The sequence below is a fragment of the Arvicola amphibius genome, chromosome 2 (assembly GCF_903992535.2).
Source record: "Arvicola amphibius chromosome 2, mArvAmp1.2, whole genome shotgun sequence".
NCBI classification, from domain to species: Eukaryota; Metazoa; Chordata; class Mammalia; order Rodentia; family Cricetidae; genus Arvicola; species Arvicola amphibius.
In genome coordinates, this window is record NC_052048.2 from 120,639,416 (window position 1) to 120,650,501 (window position 11,086).

The 11,086-nt window shown below is 41.8% G+C and overlaps 1 protein-coding gene across 3 annotated transcripts; it reads right to left on the bottom strand.

The window, feature by feature from the left end:
• Positions 1-7,465: 7,465 nt before the first annotated feature.
• Positions 7,466-8,430, bottom strand: LOC119807633 (transcription factor BTF3 homolog 4-like). Of its 3 annotated transcripts, none has more exons than XM_038319716.1 (2): positions 8,338-8,430; positions 7,466-8,270 (listed from the first exon to the last, which is right to left on the bottom strand). In XM_038319716.1, exon 2 carries the CDS (start codon positions 8,148-8,150, stop codon positions 7,848-7,850), a length of 303 nt encoding a protein of 100 aa, XP_038175644.1. In that variant the 5' UTR covers positions 8,151-8,270; positions 8,338-8,430; the 3' UTR covers positions 7,466-7,847. The 3 variants fall into 3 exon arrangements, with proteins under 3 accessions (XP_038175644.1, XP_038175645.1, XP_038175643.1); XM_038319717.1 differs by having other exon boundaries at positions 7,466-7,954; positions 8,157-8,430; XM_038319715.1 differs by having other exon boundaries at positions 7,466-8,430.
• Positions 8,431-11,086: the final 2,656 nt, after the last annotated feature.

Here is an 11,086-nt window from a genome sequence, read left to right on the forward strand (position 1 = left end):
AAACACTGTGTCCTGGCTCAGACAATAGCAGATGCCAAGATGAGATGCATGACTTCAAAGACAAAGGAAACAAACGGAAGAATAAAAAGATGATGACTGCTCCCCATTTGTGGTTAAACAAAGTGTCATGAGAGTTTAATGAACACAGGCTCAAAGAGCAGTGCAGGTGAAGTGTTAATACCTGATTGCCTGCCCTTATCTAATTGCTCACTGGTTACTGTTTTCTGGCAACTCTTTTGTACCTCAGTCAAGCTACCTATGACTACAGAGCTGAGTCTCCTAACAACTGTGCCTTTTGTGTTTCGTAAATGAAATGTCAGCATTGAGAGACTGAGTGCATGGATCATTTGGTAGAGCATTTGTGTAGCAGGGGAAAGTTCATGAATCAGTCCTCAACATCACATAAAAGCAGGAGTGATGGCACATGCCTCTGATCCCAGCATTCCGGAAGCAGAAATATGAGGATCAGAAGGTCATCATTGTCATCTTCGGCTATGTAGCTAGTTTAGGCCCGCCTCATCTACATGTGTCAGGGTCGAGAGAGAGAGAGAGAGAGAGAGAGAGAGAGAGAGAGAGAGAGACAGAGAGAGACAGAGAGAGAGAGAGAGAAAATAAGAAAATGAAATCTTAAATCTTAAACAGACACCTCAGACACCTCTAGAAAGAAGACATACAAATGTATATGAAAAAAAATATTCAGTGCTATTAATCATGAAAAATGCAAATCAAATCTTCACAATACCTAATCTCCAATTTGTCAGGATGTCCAGTATAAGAACAAACCATGAGTGTCACCAGTGTTATCATGTTAGGATCTGGACTAGTTGTCTACAGGTTCTTGGCGTCTTACTCAAGAAACCGGAAATGATGGAGAAGAAGCAAAGCAGTCAGAAATCATCCTAGGAGCAAAGCCATAGCATACCTGCCAAGATATTCAGTGACCACCTAAGTGAGAATATGCTCCAGGGCTCCAGGTATTGTTTGGCTCCAGGAGAAGAAAGGTCTGGAAATTAAGGGTGATGATTTGCACACTTCTCTATGTTTGTATTGATTTGGTTTGGTTTGGTATTTTTGAGTCAGGATCTTGCTATGCAGTCCTGACTGCCCTGGCATTTGGTATGTAGACCAGGCTGGCCTAGAACTAAGGGGATCTGTCTGCCTCTGTCTCTGCCTCCTCAGTGCTGGGATTAAATATAAAAGCCACTACATCCAGTGTTTCTTCTATTGTGATGAATAATTAGATGTATACAACCTTTCTCTAATGTGTATGTCCCTTCCTAAGCTAAAAATAATTTTAATCAGATATACAGCCAATCATGCATAGGCGTTAGATGGTAATAGCAATTTTGCCATAAAACTGCACTCAAAGGACACATCTTACCTTTTGCAGAAGTACCAAAACCCAACCTTGACCAGACTGGACACCTATTATACCTACCTGGATATTTTCTGGAATACATTTGAATAAAAGTCTACTCAAGATAGGGAAGTTATTGTGCTTGTTAGGAGGAGTAAAGTTTTATTCCACTGTTCAAAGTGTGATATACATGTACCTTGATGCAGGCAGGGGTCCCAAGTTACTAGTGCATTGTTAGGAGAGGCGAGTAAACCAAGTGGAGCCCCAGGTTGCTAAGCTATTCCTTATGCATGCCTGCCTCAGCATGAATATAAGGAATTTGGACATTTCATAACATTCTTAGGGATGCAAAATGGCATAGCTGCTTTGGAAGCAACATGGATATTTTTTATAAACTAAAACTATAATTATCAGATGGCATATCAATATAATTTATGGGTATGTATACAAAAAGTTGGAATAAAGATCTCCAAGAGCTATTAGTACTCTGGTGTTTTTTGCAGAACTATAGGTGAGATATATAAACTACCTAAATATCCACTAACCAATTTGTGGGCTTCTTAAATGCAGCATACATATACAACAGTACAGTAGTTGGCTTTTTAAAAAGTAAGTAATATTTAACAGCATGCAATAGAACTTATTAGAGCAGCGGTTCTCAATCTATGTGTGGGTTGTGACCCTTTCTGGGTTCAAACGACCTTTTCTCAAGAGTTCCCTATGTTCATCGAAAAAGAGATATTTACATCACAAATCATAACAGTAGCAAAATTGCAGTTATGAAGTAGAACATAATTTTATGGTTGGGGGTCCCCACAACATGAGGAACTGAATTAAAGGGTCACAGCATTAAGAAGGTTGAAAACCACTGCATTAGAGGCTGTAAAGATGACTCAGTGGTTAAAAGCACTTGCCGTTTTTTCAGATGACCCAGGTTCAATTCCTGGGACCCACATGGCAACAAGGAACTGTCCTGTGAGTTGCTTTGACCCCTCATTTACTGTGAAAAATGAATACTAAGTGAATACTATTTCTCAACAGAACTGAGTAAACATTCTCTTTCTTGTTTGTTGTTGCTTTCCTTTTTAAAGCAAAGACCATAAGTTTTGCCATTCATTTTGAACAATGCTTTATGTCTTGCCACCTATTTTTCTTTAAATCAATCACATTCACTCATATCAATAAGCCAAGGTAAAGACAGTGAGAACCAACTTACAGGAAATTGCAAAAGCAATTTTATCTGATTAGACACTAACGTATTTTCTCCTTTCAAAGGTTCTGATTCTATAGCCACCATATGATTCTGATCATCTCTGGCCACACATAAAATCCCTACTTGATTACATATTACACGTATTTCCCATGACTCTCCAAACCTATGGAGCATATACATCCTCCTCAAATGTTCTGTGAGTTGGAAACTGTATCAACTATCTGATAAAAAGCTTTTCAGCTATATCTTCTTACCTAATTATTTTCCCTATCCACAAGGGAATCAGTTCAGTAATGTTACAAATTGTTGTGGAATATTAATTTAATATGTGTTACATTCATTTATGTTATGGAATATTTGTTTAATGATATAAAGATTTGTTACATTTGTTTGATTAAATAAAATTAGGGGCTGGAGAGATAGCTCAGCAGTTAAGAGCATTGCCTGCTCTCCCAAAGGTCCTGAGTTCAATTCCCAGCAACCACATGGTGGCTCACAACCGTATGTAATGAGGTCTGGTGCCCTCTTCTGGCCTTCAGGCATACACAGAGACAGAATATTGTATACATAATAAATAAATTAAAAAAAATTAACCTGGGGTCAGGAGGCTGAGTCAGCAACTAGCTGACAGGAAATGGTGGGGAGGAACCATGTGTAGCTAGGGTTCTTAAATGGGGGACTGAGCAGGACACCCTGTTTCACTGGAAGATGGGAGCAGGAAGAGAAGGTTAGATATTATTCAGCCTCTCTGAGAGAGCAAAATTTCACCTCAACCTTTGAATCTTGAGTTCTATAGAGGGATAAAAATCTCTTTAGTGGCCATGGTAGAGCTGGTTGTTGTAACAGGCTGCTAGTTAGTTCCCAGCTGTTCAGCTCCAAAATAATCACACAGAAACCATATTATTTGCAATACTGTTTGGCTAATAGCTTATGCGTATTTCTGGCTAACTCATATCTTAAATTAACCAATCTCCATTAATCTCTGTATCGCCAGAAGGCTGTGGTTTACCAGGTAAAGTTCCAGCATCTGTCTCCAGCAGGGCTACATGGCATCTCACTGACTCTGCCTTCTTTCTCCCAGCATTCAGTTTAGTTTTCCCCACCTAGCTAAGTTCTGTCTTGCTATAAGCCAAAGCAGTTTCTTTATTCATTAACCAATAAAAGCAATGTAGACAAAAGGACCTCCTACACCAGCTGGTACCTGAAGGAGCAGAATTTCCGCTTGGCTGCAGACAGTGCTACCAATCTGCTACTGCTAGCTGCAGAGTTGCAATTGCTGATTAGGACAGCAGTTGCTTATGGGGCAGCTACTGAATTTAATGAAGAACAACAAGTACTCACTGAATGACTCATAACCTGGGAGTCTAGGTGTCAAGTTAAGGGCAGTTCATTGCCTAGACCCCTCTGGGTCACATGCTACTTGAGGAGACACGGGTAAGAGCAGTGAAATTGCAGCATACTCTTTGTGGTTACTGTTCCATGTAGGGTGCAGAAAACAGGCATAGCACACAGTAACTACTTGCTTGGGGAGCTCAGTAAAGGTCAGTGACTTTAGGCTAACTGTTCAGTTTACAGAGTTCACCAAATCTAAAACTGGTAGCAAAGAGCAGTCCTTTAGTGAGTGCCTAACCAGTCCCTGTCTTGCCAATGGAATGATCAGAAATTCAGTTTGGCAGAGGACTCGGTAATGAGATGTGGGGAGAAGAGACCATCACTTCAAACCCCAGTAGGTGGGTCTGACCAAGAGATCAAGTGAGAACTTTATTTGGCAAGAAGCAGAAAGGGCTAAGAATACAGAGCAAAGGGAAAGGGGTGGGGTGATTACATCTGGTCAGAAAAACCATCCCAGGCCCATTCTCCAGAGCCAAGGTTGTTTAAACATCCAGAAAATTGTACCCAGATGTTTTGACATGAGAACCTGACTTCCCATGAAGTCAATTAGATGCATGTGTGGCTAAAATGCAGATGACGGCTCTATGCCTGATTAGTGTGTGCTCTGAGGGGATGTGCCCTTCAACCCTCTTGTTTCTCCCCGGTGTAATTGTCATGTATTTGTCTGGAGCTAATTCATGCTTGCTTGCTTTTTAGTAATTAGTCAGGTGGTGGTAATAAACACTGAGCAGAGAAACAAAACCTGGGCTGAGCTCCAGTTAATGACTCTTTGGATAAAGAAAATGAATAACTGAGTAGTCCGAGCACAGCCTGCCTTGACCTCGTGTGGAGGGTGAAGACAGGTGTTCCTGCTGTGGCTTCAATGGAGCAGGAGGTGGGACACAGAAGATGCTGTGTGTCTTTGATGGTTTTAGGTTCTGTAGCGTGAGCCGGGGGCCTGTTCCCGCCACCCCACTCCTGGCCGCCTGACTAGCTTATGCCCCAAAATAACAACACACAAACTGTATTCATTTAAACACTACCTGGCCCATTAGTTCCAGCCTCTTACATTTGATTAACCCATATCTAATAATCTGTGTAGCACCACGAAGTGGTACCTTACCGGGAAGATTCTAGCGTACGTCCATCTTGGGCTAGAGCTACATTGCGTCTCTCTCCCTGAGGAGAGGCATGGCAGTCTGGCTCAGAGAGCAGAGGCATGGTGATTTATTAACTTCCCTTCCCAGCATTCTGTCCTGTCTACTCCGCCCACCTAAGGGCTGGCCAATCAAATGGGCCAGGCAGTTTCTTCATTAACCAATGAAATCAACTCAAACAGAAGACCCTCCCACATCATTTAGGTCCCTAGAGAAAGACTGAATGACCATCAGTGAAGCAGATAGAGTGTCTCTCAGCATCACTCAGCATCCCTTCTCATCTGCATTGCTTTCCCCAAACCTGGACCTCTTCCCGCCAAGAGCTTTTCTGTAGACTCATTCTACCAAATTCTCTACTGGAGAATTTCCAACACCTGTCAATCCAGAAGGATCCTCTGGGTACCATCTTGATCTCCTATGTCTAGGAAAAGATGTTAACAATGTACTACAAGCAAGTCTACAAATGTCAAGAAAGTTCTGGAATTGAAGTTTAGACTACTGTATTAGACAAAAAAACTCCCAGTTGAGACCTTGGCTGAAGCAAAGAGGGCATGATTAATAGTGTTAGAAGAAAATCATTAACATCAGTGGTATCCCTGAAATTAACTTTTAAAACAACTACATATGTTCTTCCTGCTTGCTTTGTATTATATTGCATTTACTCCTTAAACCTTCATGTATAACATGCTCACATGTATTTTATAGAAGTCTATAGAAGTATAAAATACTTAGCATTAAACCTAATGTCTTTATTGAGCTTAGAAAGTAACTATAGTCTGGCCAGAGGTAGATTCTATCTTCCCCTTGTTTCTATGTGGCTCCCAACTTTCCATTTGCTCTTGTTTGGAAGCACAACAATTTCTCTTATCTTTGTATGTCACATTTGATCCACTAGCAAATACAGTTGGAATCCTCCATTCTCTGACAAGTCCTCGGTCTCATCATTGTTCGTCACCTTCACTAGGATTTGTCATCAAGTGGAGGAGGTGGAGAGAGGAGAATCAGAAGGTTGAGATTATCCTTAGCTAGAAGATAGCATGAAGATAGAAGCTAGCCCGTGTTTGAACATTTGGAGAATTGGAGACAATGTTAATGAGGATCTTATGGTGGTATTGTAAAGATAAAACAATTCAGTGATTATGAACTCTTTTATTTTCTCCAGTTATTCCCCCCCCCAAGGTCTATTATTGCATTTATTTTTATAACATAATTCTTTATTCATTCTTTGTGAGTTTCATACCATGCACCCCAATCCTATTCACCTCCCAGTCACTCCATATACACTTCTTACCCCTGCAGCATCCCCCCCAAAGTACCTCCCCCAAATCAATTTAAAACAAAACAATCACTATGCTCCTTCATCTTTCTAATACATTTTCATTCATCCACTGGCACTGATGGTTTCATAGTGTGCCATGCAATATATTCTTTTGTCCAGTCAACCCCACCCTCAAAATGTTCATTGCAATGAGTCATTGGTCTGGTTCAAGGCCTCTAGCACACCATCATCACTGGACCTTTACTGACACTCTTCTTGAATATCTAGCTGTTGAACTGAGCCATGGAGATCCTGTGGTTATCTGTCGACAGGACCAATCCCTTCACATACTCCAGCAGGTCATGGATGGGGTAGATGTTAACGTGGGCCAACCCAAGGTCCATGATGTTGGTCTGAGTGATAGCTGAGCTGGTTAGTCTGGGCCACAGGGACCACCCACTGCCCTCAGGTGAGACATAGAGCCAGCTCTCCTAGGCCCACGCCAACAGGGCCAGCTATCCTCCCATAGTGTACAGTGAGGAGTAGGGCCAGCTATCCTCCTACAGTGTACAGTGAGGGGTAGGGCCAGCTATCCTCCCACAGTGTACAGTGAGGGGTAGGGCCAGCTATTCCAGGGCCAATGAAGGGCTGGGCCAGTTTAGCACAGCCCTTGGATTTTAACATGCATGCTTTCTTTGACACTCTGTGGTTACACGGCCCATGGACATCATCATGGACCCCAACTGCAGCAGGAACATGAACCCAGATGTGACTCTCTACAGCAGTTCAGGCCCAGACATCATCATAGCCCCAATGGCAGCACAGGCCACCCAGATCAGTATGGCCCTGGCTGTAGAAAGGCCCTCAGACACCAACATGGTCCCAGGAGGCAACCCAGACTTCTGACATTGGCAGGGCCTTTGATGGTATCAAGAACCATAGGTGTCAACACAGACATTAACTTCTGTATGGCCACAGACCCAGGCATGGCCCTCAGCAGCATCCCGGGCCTGAACAACACAATGGCTCTGGTGGCAGCAAGGCCCTTGGACAATCCTGGTAAGAGAATGTGTTCTTTTTTTTTTTTTTTTCAGTATTAGGAAAGAAAGTAACAAATGTAAAGATTTGTTTTATTTCTATTGGGGGAAGGAAGAGGATAGATATAACTGTTATCCAATTTTCTGTCCACCGTGTACACACATACCCACACACATACATATACATACACACCCAAAAGTTCCCCCCCAAAAGCAAAAAACCACCCTCAAACTGTATCAATACTTCATATTTTGACCAAAAGAATAGATCCTGGGAAGTGCAAAATGCAAAATCAAATGACCAAGAAATGCTGATCAAACAGCATTATTAATATACAAAATATTTATATTACTGAACTAGTAACAGGTGATGTTCTCCATGTCTGTAAAACTTTGGAACAACAGAGCTGATTGTTAAATCTAGTCCATGCCAGTTTCCAAAACCCAGAGGATTTTAGTTAGCTTCATTTTTCGATGCTTCATCAAAATTTTCTACAAGATCTGGAACATCATCATCTTCTTCATCAATGTCTTCTGGTTTTGGTGCTTTACTATCCAATACTTGCCGTGGGAACTGCTCAGCCAGCTTTCTAAGGCTTGTTAAGCTGTCAGCACCAAGCTGACTTAGTATTCCAGGAAGCATTTCTGTGATTGGTTTGGCTTCTGCATGACCAGTAATTGCAAAGGTGTTAGTGGAGAGGGAAGCTTGGACTTTGGGGTTGTTGAAATGAATAACTGTTCCATCATCTTTAATCATGTTCACCTCTTCAATACCAGCTATATTGTTCACAGCCAGTTTCTTTAGAGAACTCTGAAGCTTCTTGTCATCAGCAGTAGCTGTCCTATGCACCACCTTCTTCTTTCTGCGAGCTGTACCCTTGCCCCCTATCCGGACCTGAGCTTGAAGTTTGGCTAACTTTTCTTGATTCATGCTCTTGGTAAATCTGCAGCGGGGAGGGTCCTCCAACACCAGCACGCGGCAAGAGCAAGATGGCTGCCTTAGCTGAGACAGAGAAAGACCACGGCGGCGGCGGCGGCGGGAGCCAAGAATGTGTTCTTAAGATGTTTTCCTTCAAGTCAAACCTTAATACAAACTGAGCCCCAATCTTGACAGCAATGCCTCAGACTCCCACTGGTCAGTATGAACCCTCAAGGAAAGGAACCCCACTCCAAAATTTTCCAGAAATACAACTATTGACAAATTTTCATAATATTTTGAAAAGGAACCTGGAGCTCCAGGTAAAACATTACACAAGCTAATAAAGATATAAAGAAAAAGAATCTTCTCCCTGTTTTTCTTTCCTACTGTTCTCTACCCTCCTGCCTTCTCTTTGCCTCTCCCTCTCTCCTCCCTTCCAAAGGGCCAGAAGGAGGAGCTCTATATAATAATTCCAAAGAGATTTATCTAGTTCTTGAAAGTGCTCCAAAGATAACATTGGAGAAAAAGATTAGAGTTGCTGATTTATTAAATGAATGTAGCCTGTGATTCCCTCTCATAAGAAAAAAAAAATATTACAACGGCCTTTGGTGTCAATTCCTTTAAAACTGCTTTGCCATAGCTTGACTTAAGGACACATTTGCCAACTGCTAATGGAGCCAGCAGTAAAAATGAAACCCTCATGGAATTATCTAATCTAAACCATATTCAAATGCTTTTGATTATCAAGTACTCTTTTTTAAAAATTAACCCTTTGATGTCAAGAGGGTTAGAAGGTGATTTATAGTAGAAATCCCTAGAAAGACCCCGAAGTGGTTCAGATTTTATTATATCCAATAGCCAGAGTGCATAGATGGAACCCAAGTGAACTTTGTCATTAACAGGAAAACAGCACATTTTCACCTCTTATGTCCATTCCAATGTGTCTCTTATTCATTCACAGGGGGAAAAAAAGAAATGAAAATCCGAAAGCTGGAGAGAATAAAAAGGAAAGCCAAAATGACGGAGGGGGCAGGAAGAGATGGATGATTAGCTCCAGTGACCACTTGATTGCTTCATTTCCTTACCCGGGGATTCTATTGTGTGCATTTTAATGATGGTATAGAATAGAGACACTGCGGACATTTAAGAAGGCATGAGATGCGCTGTGAGAGACGAAGCAGAAAACACAAATGGAAAGTCATTTGGAGGTCAGATTGTGCCGCTCTGAAGGAAGAGCAGCGAGAAGGGGAAAACGAATAAACAGAAGCTGCAGAAGAGAGCACTGTACACTGTCAGAGGCAGGGATGTTTCAACAGCTGGGGCGAGAGTGAGAAGCCGAAGGGCATCCTATATCGGTCATCCATGGGGCTAAGGGGACCCAGGATGACAGAGGCAAATCGCTGCTTTAAAGTTTCAGACTTTATTGCAGCAAATACAGCCATCAGAGGCATTTCAGCTGCAACAACAGCCCGAGTAATACAGAAAGTTCTTTGGATTTGCATTTTCCCAGGAGCATTTTTGTTGTATATAAGAGCCTAGATTTAAGAAAGGTAAGAAGTCATTCACAAGCAAATATAATATATACATCTTTCAGTGCCAAACACTGTTCTTGCACTCTAAGCAAAAGTTACTCGCCTATACCAATGAACCGTCACCAACTTTTTTTTTTCTAGGCACTAAAGATGTAGCATTGAAATATAATAAACTGTAAGAAGGTCAAAATAATTAATAGCGTAAATATGAAGTGAATATATGTCAGCTAGGATCCTAGCCGTAAGGGACAAAGGAGAACAGATTGATTTTTAAGCAATCTGCATGAGACAATGGGGCAGGAAGGGATAGGCAAGAAGGAACAAAATAAGTGCCAACTCTCTGTCGAACTATTTCTGGATCTATGGATCTGTTTAAGAAACACGAGGGATGAACACGTGTGTGAGAGATGTCAGTGAGGTCAGTTTTATTCCAAAATAGTTCCAGGTGAGTTGAAACATTCTAGGGGAGACAGAAAACAACAAAAAAAAAAAGTTATTCAAAAATGGCTGTGGCTTGACCAGAACCAGACACGAGTTTGCTTATTCAAACCTATGAAAATAGGTGAGTTTTGACCAAGAGCAATGTAAAAAGTGAAAAAAAAAACCTCAAGGCATTTTCAGTTTTGTGGTTACTTAAGGATGCGAAGAGCTGGTAGTTACTTAGAGTTGCCCAAAGAAAGCAAAAAGAAATAATGGGAGAGACTGGAAAGAGTGGAGCCCCGAGGAAGAAGTGTGGTCAACAATGGTAAGTGTTTCCATAAGGTCAAGTGGGGTAATGAGGGAAAACCACCTGGTGTGTTCAACATGAGTGAATGTCGTTGGCAGGCTTGGTGAAGACAGCTGCAACACAAGGGTGGAGGTAGAACCAAGGTGGTGGGGGGAGGAATAAGAGACTAATGAGATTTAATGAGGACAAAATAGCTGAAACTAAAAATGTAGAAAACAGGACCACCAAGAAATAATTTGATCTAGGTGAAAAAAATTGGGGGTTGTCGGCACACTGGGGAGAGGAGAATCCCACCCACTTTTAAGTTAACCCCACCCTGGCAATTTAGTAAGTTATACCAACTTGCCTCCCTCATCCCTGCTCTGTTGGGCTGCTTTCTCTGTTGTTATTTTTGAGGGAGAGGAATTGGCTGAGCTATAGCCTAAGTGGAGAAATTGCAGCCTCTGGAATTAAGAACTTAACATAAGAATGAGCCCTAGAAAATGAGTAAGACAGAAGAATTGCGCTATTGGAAG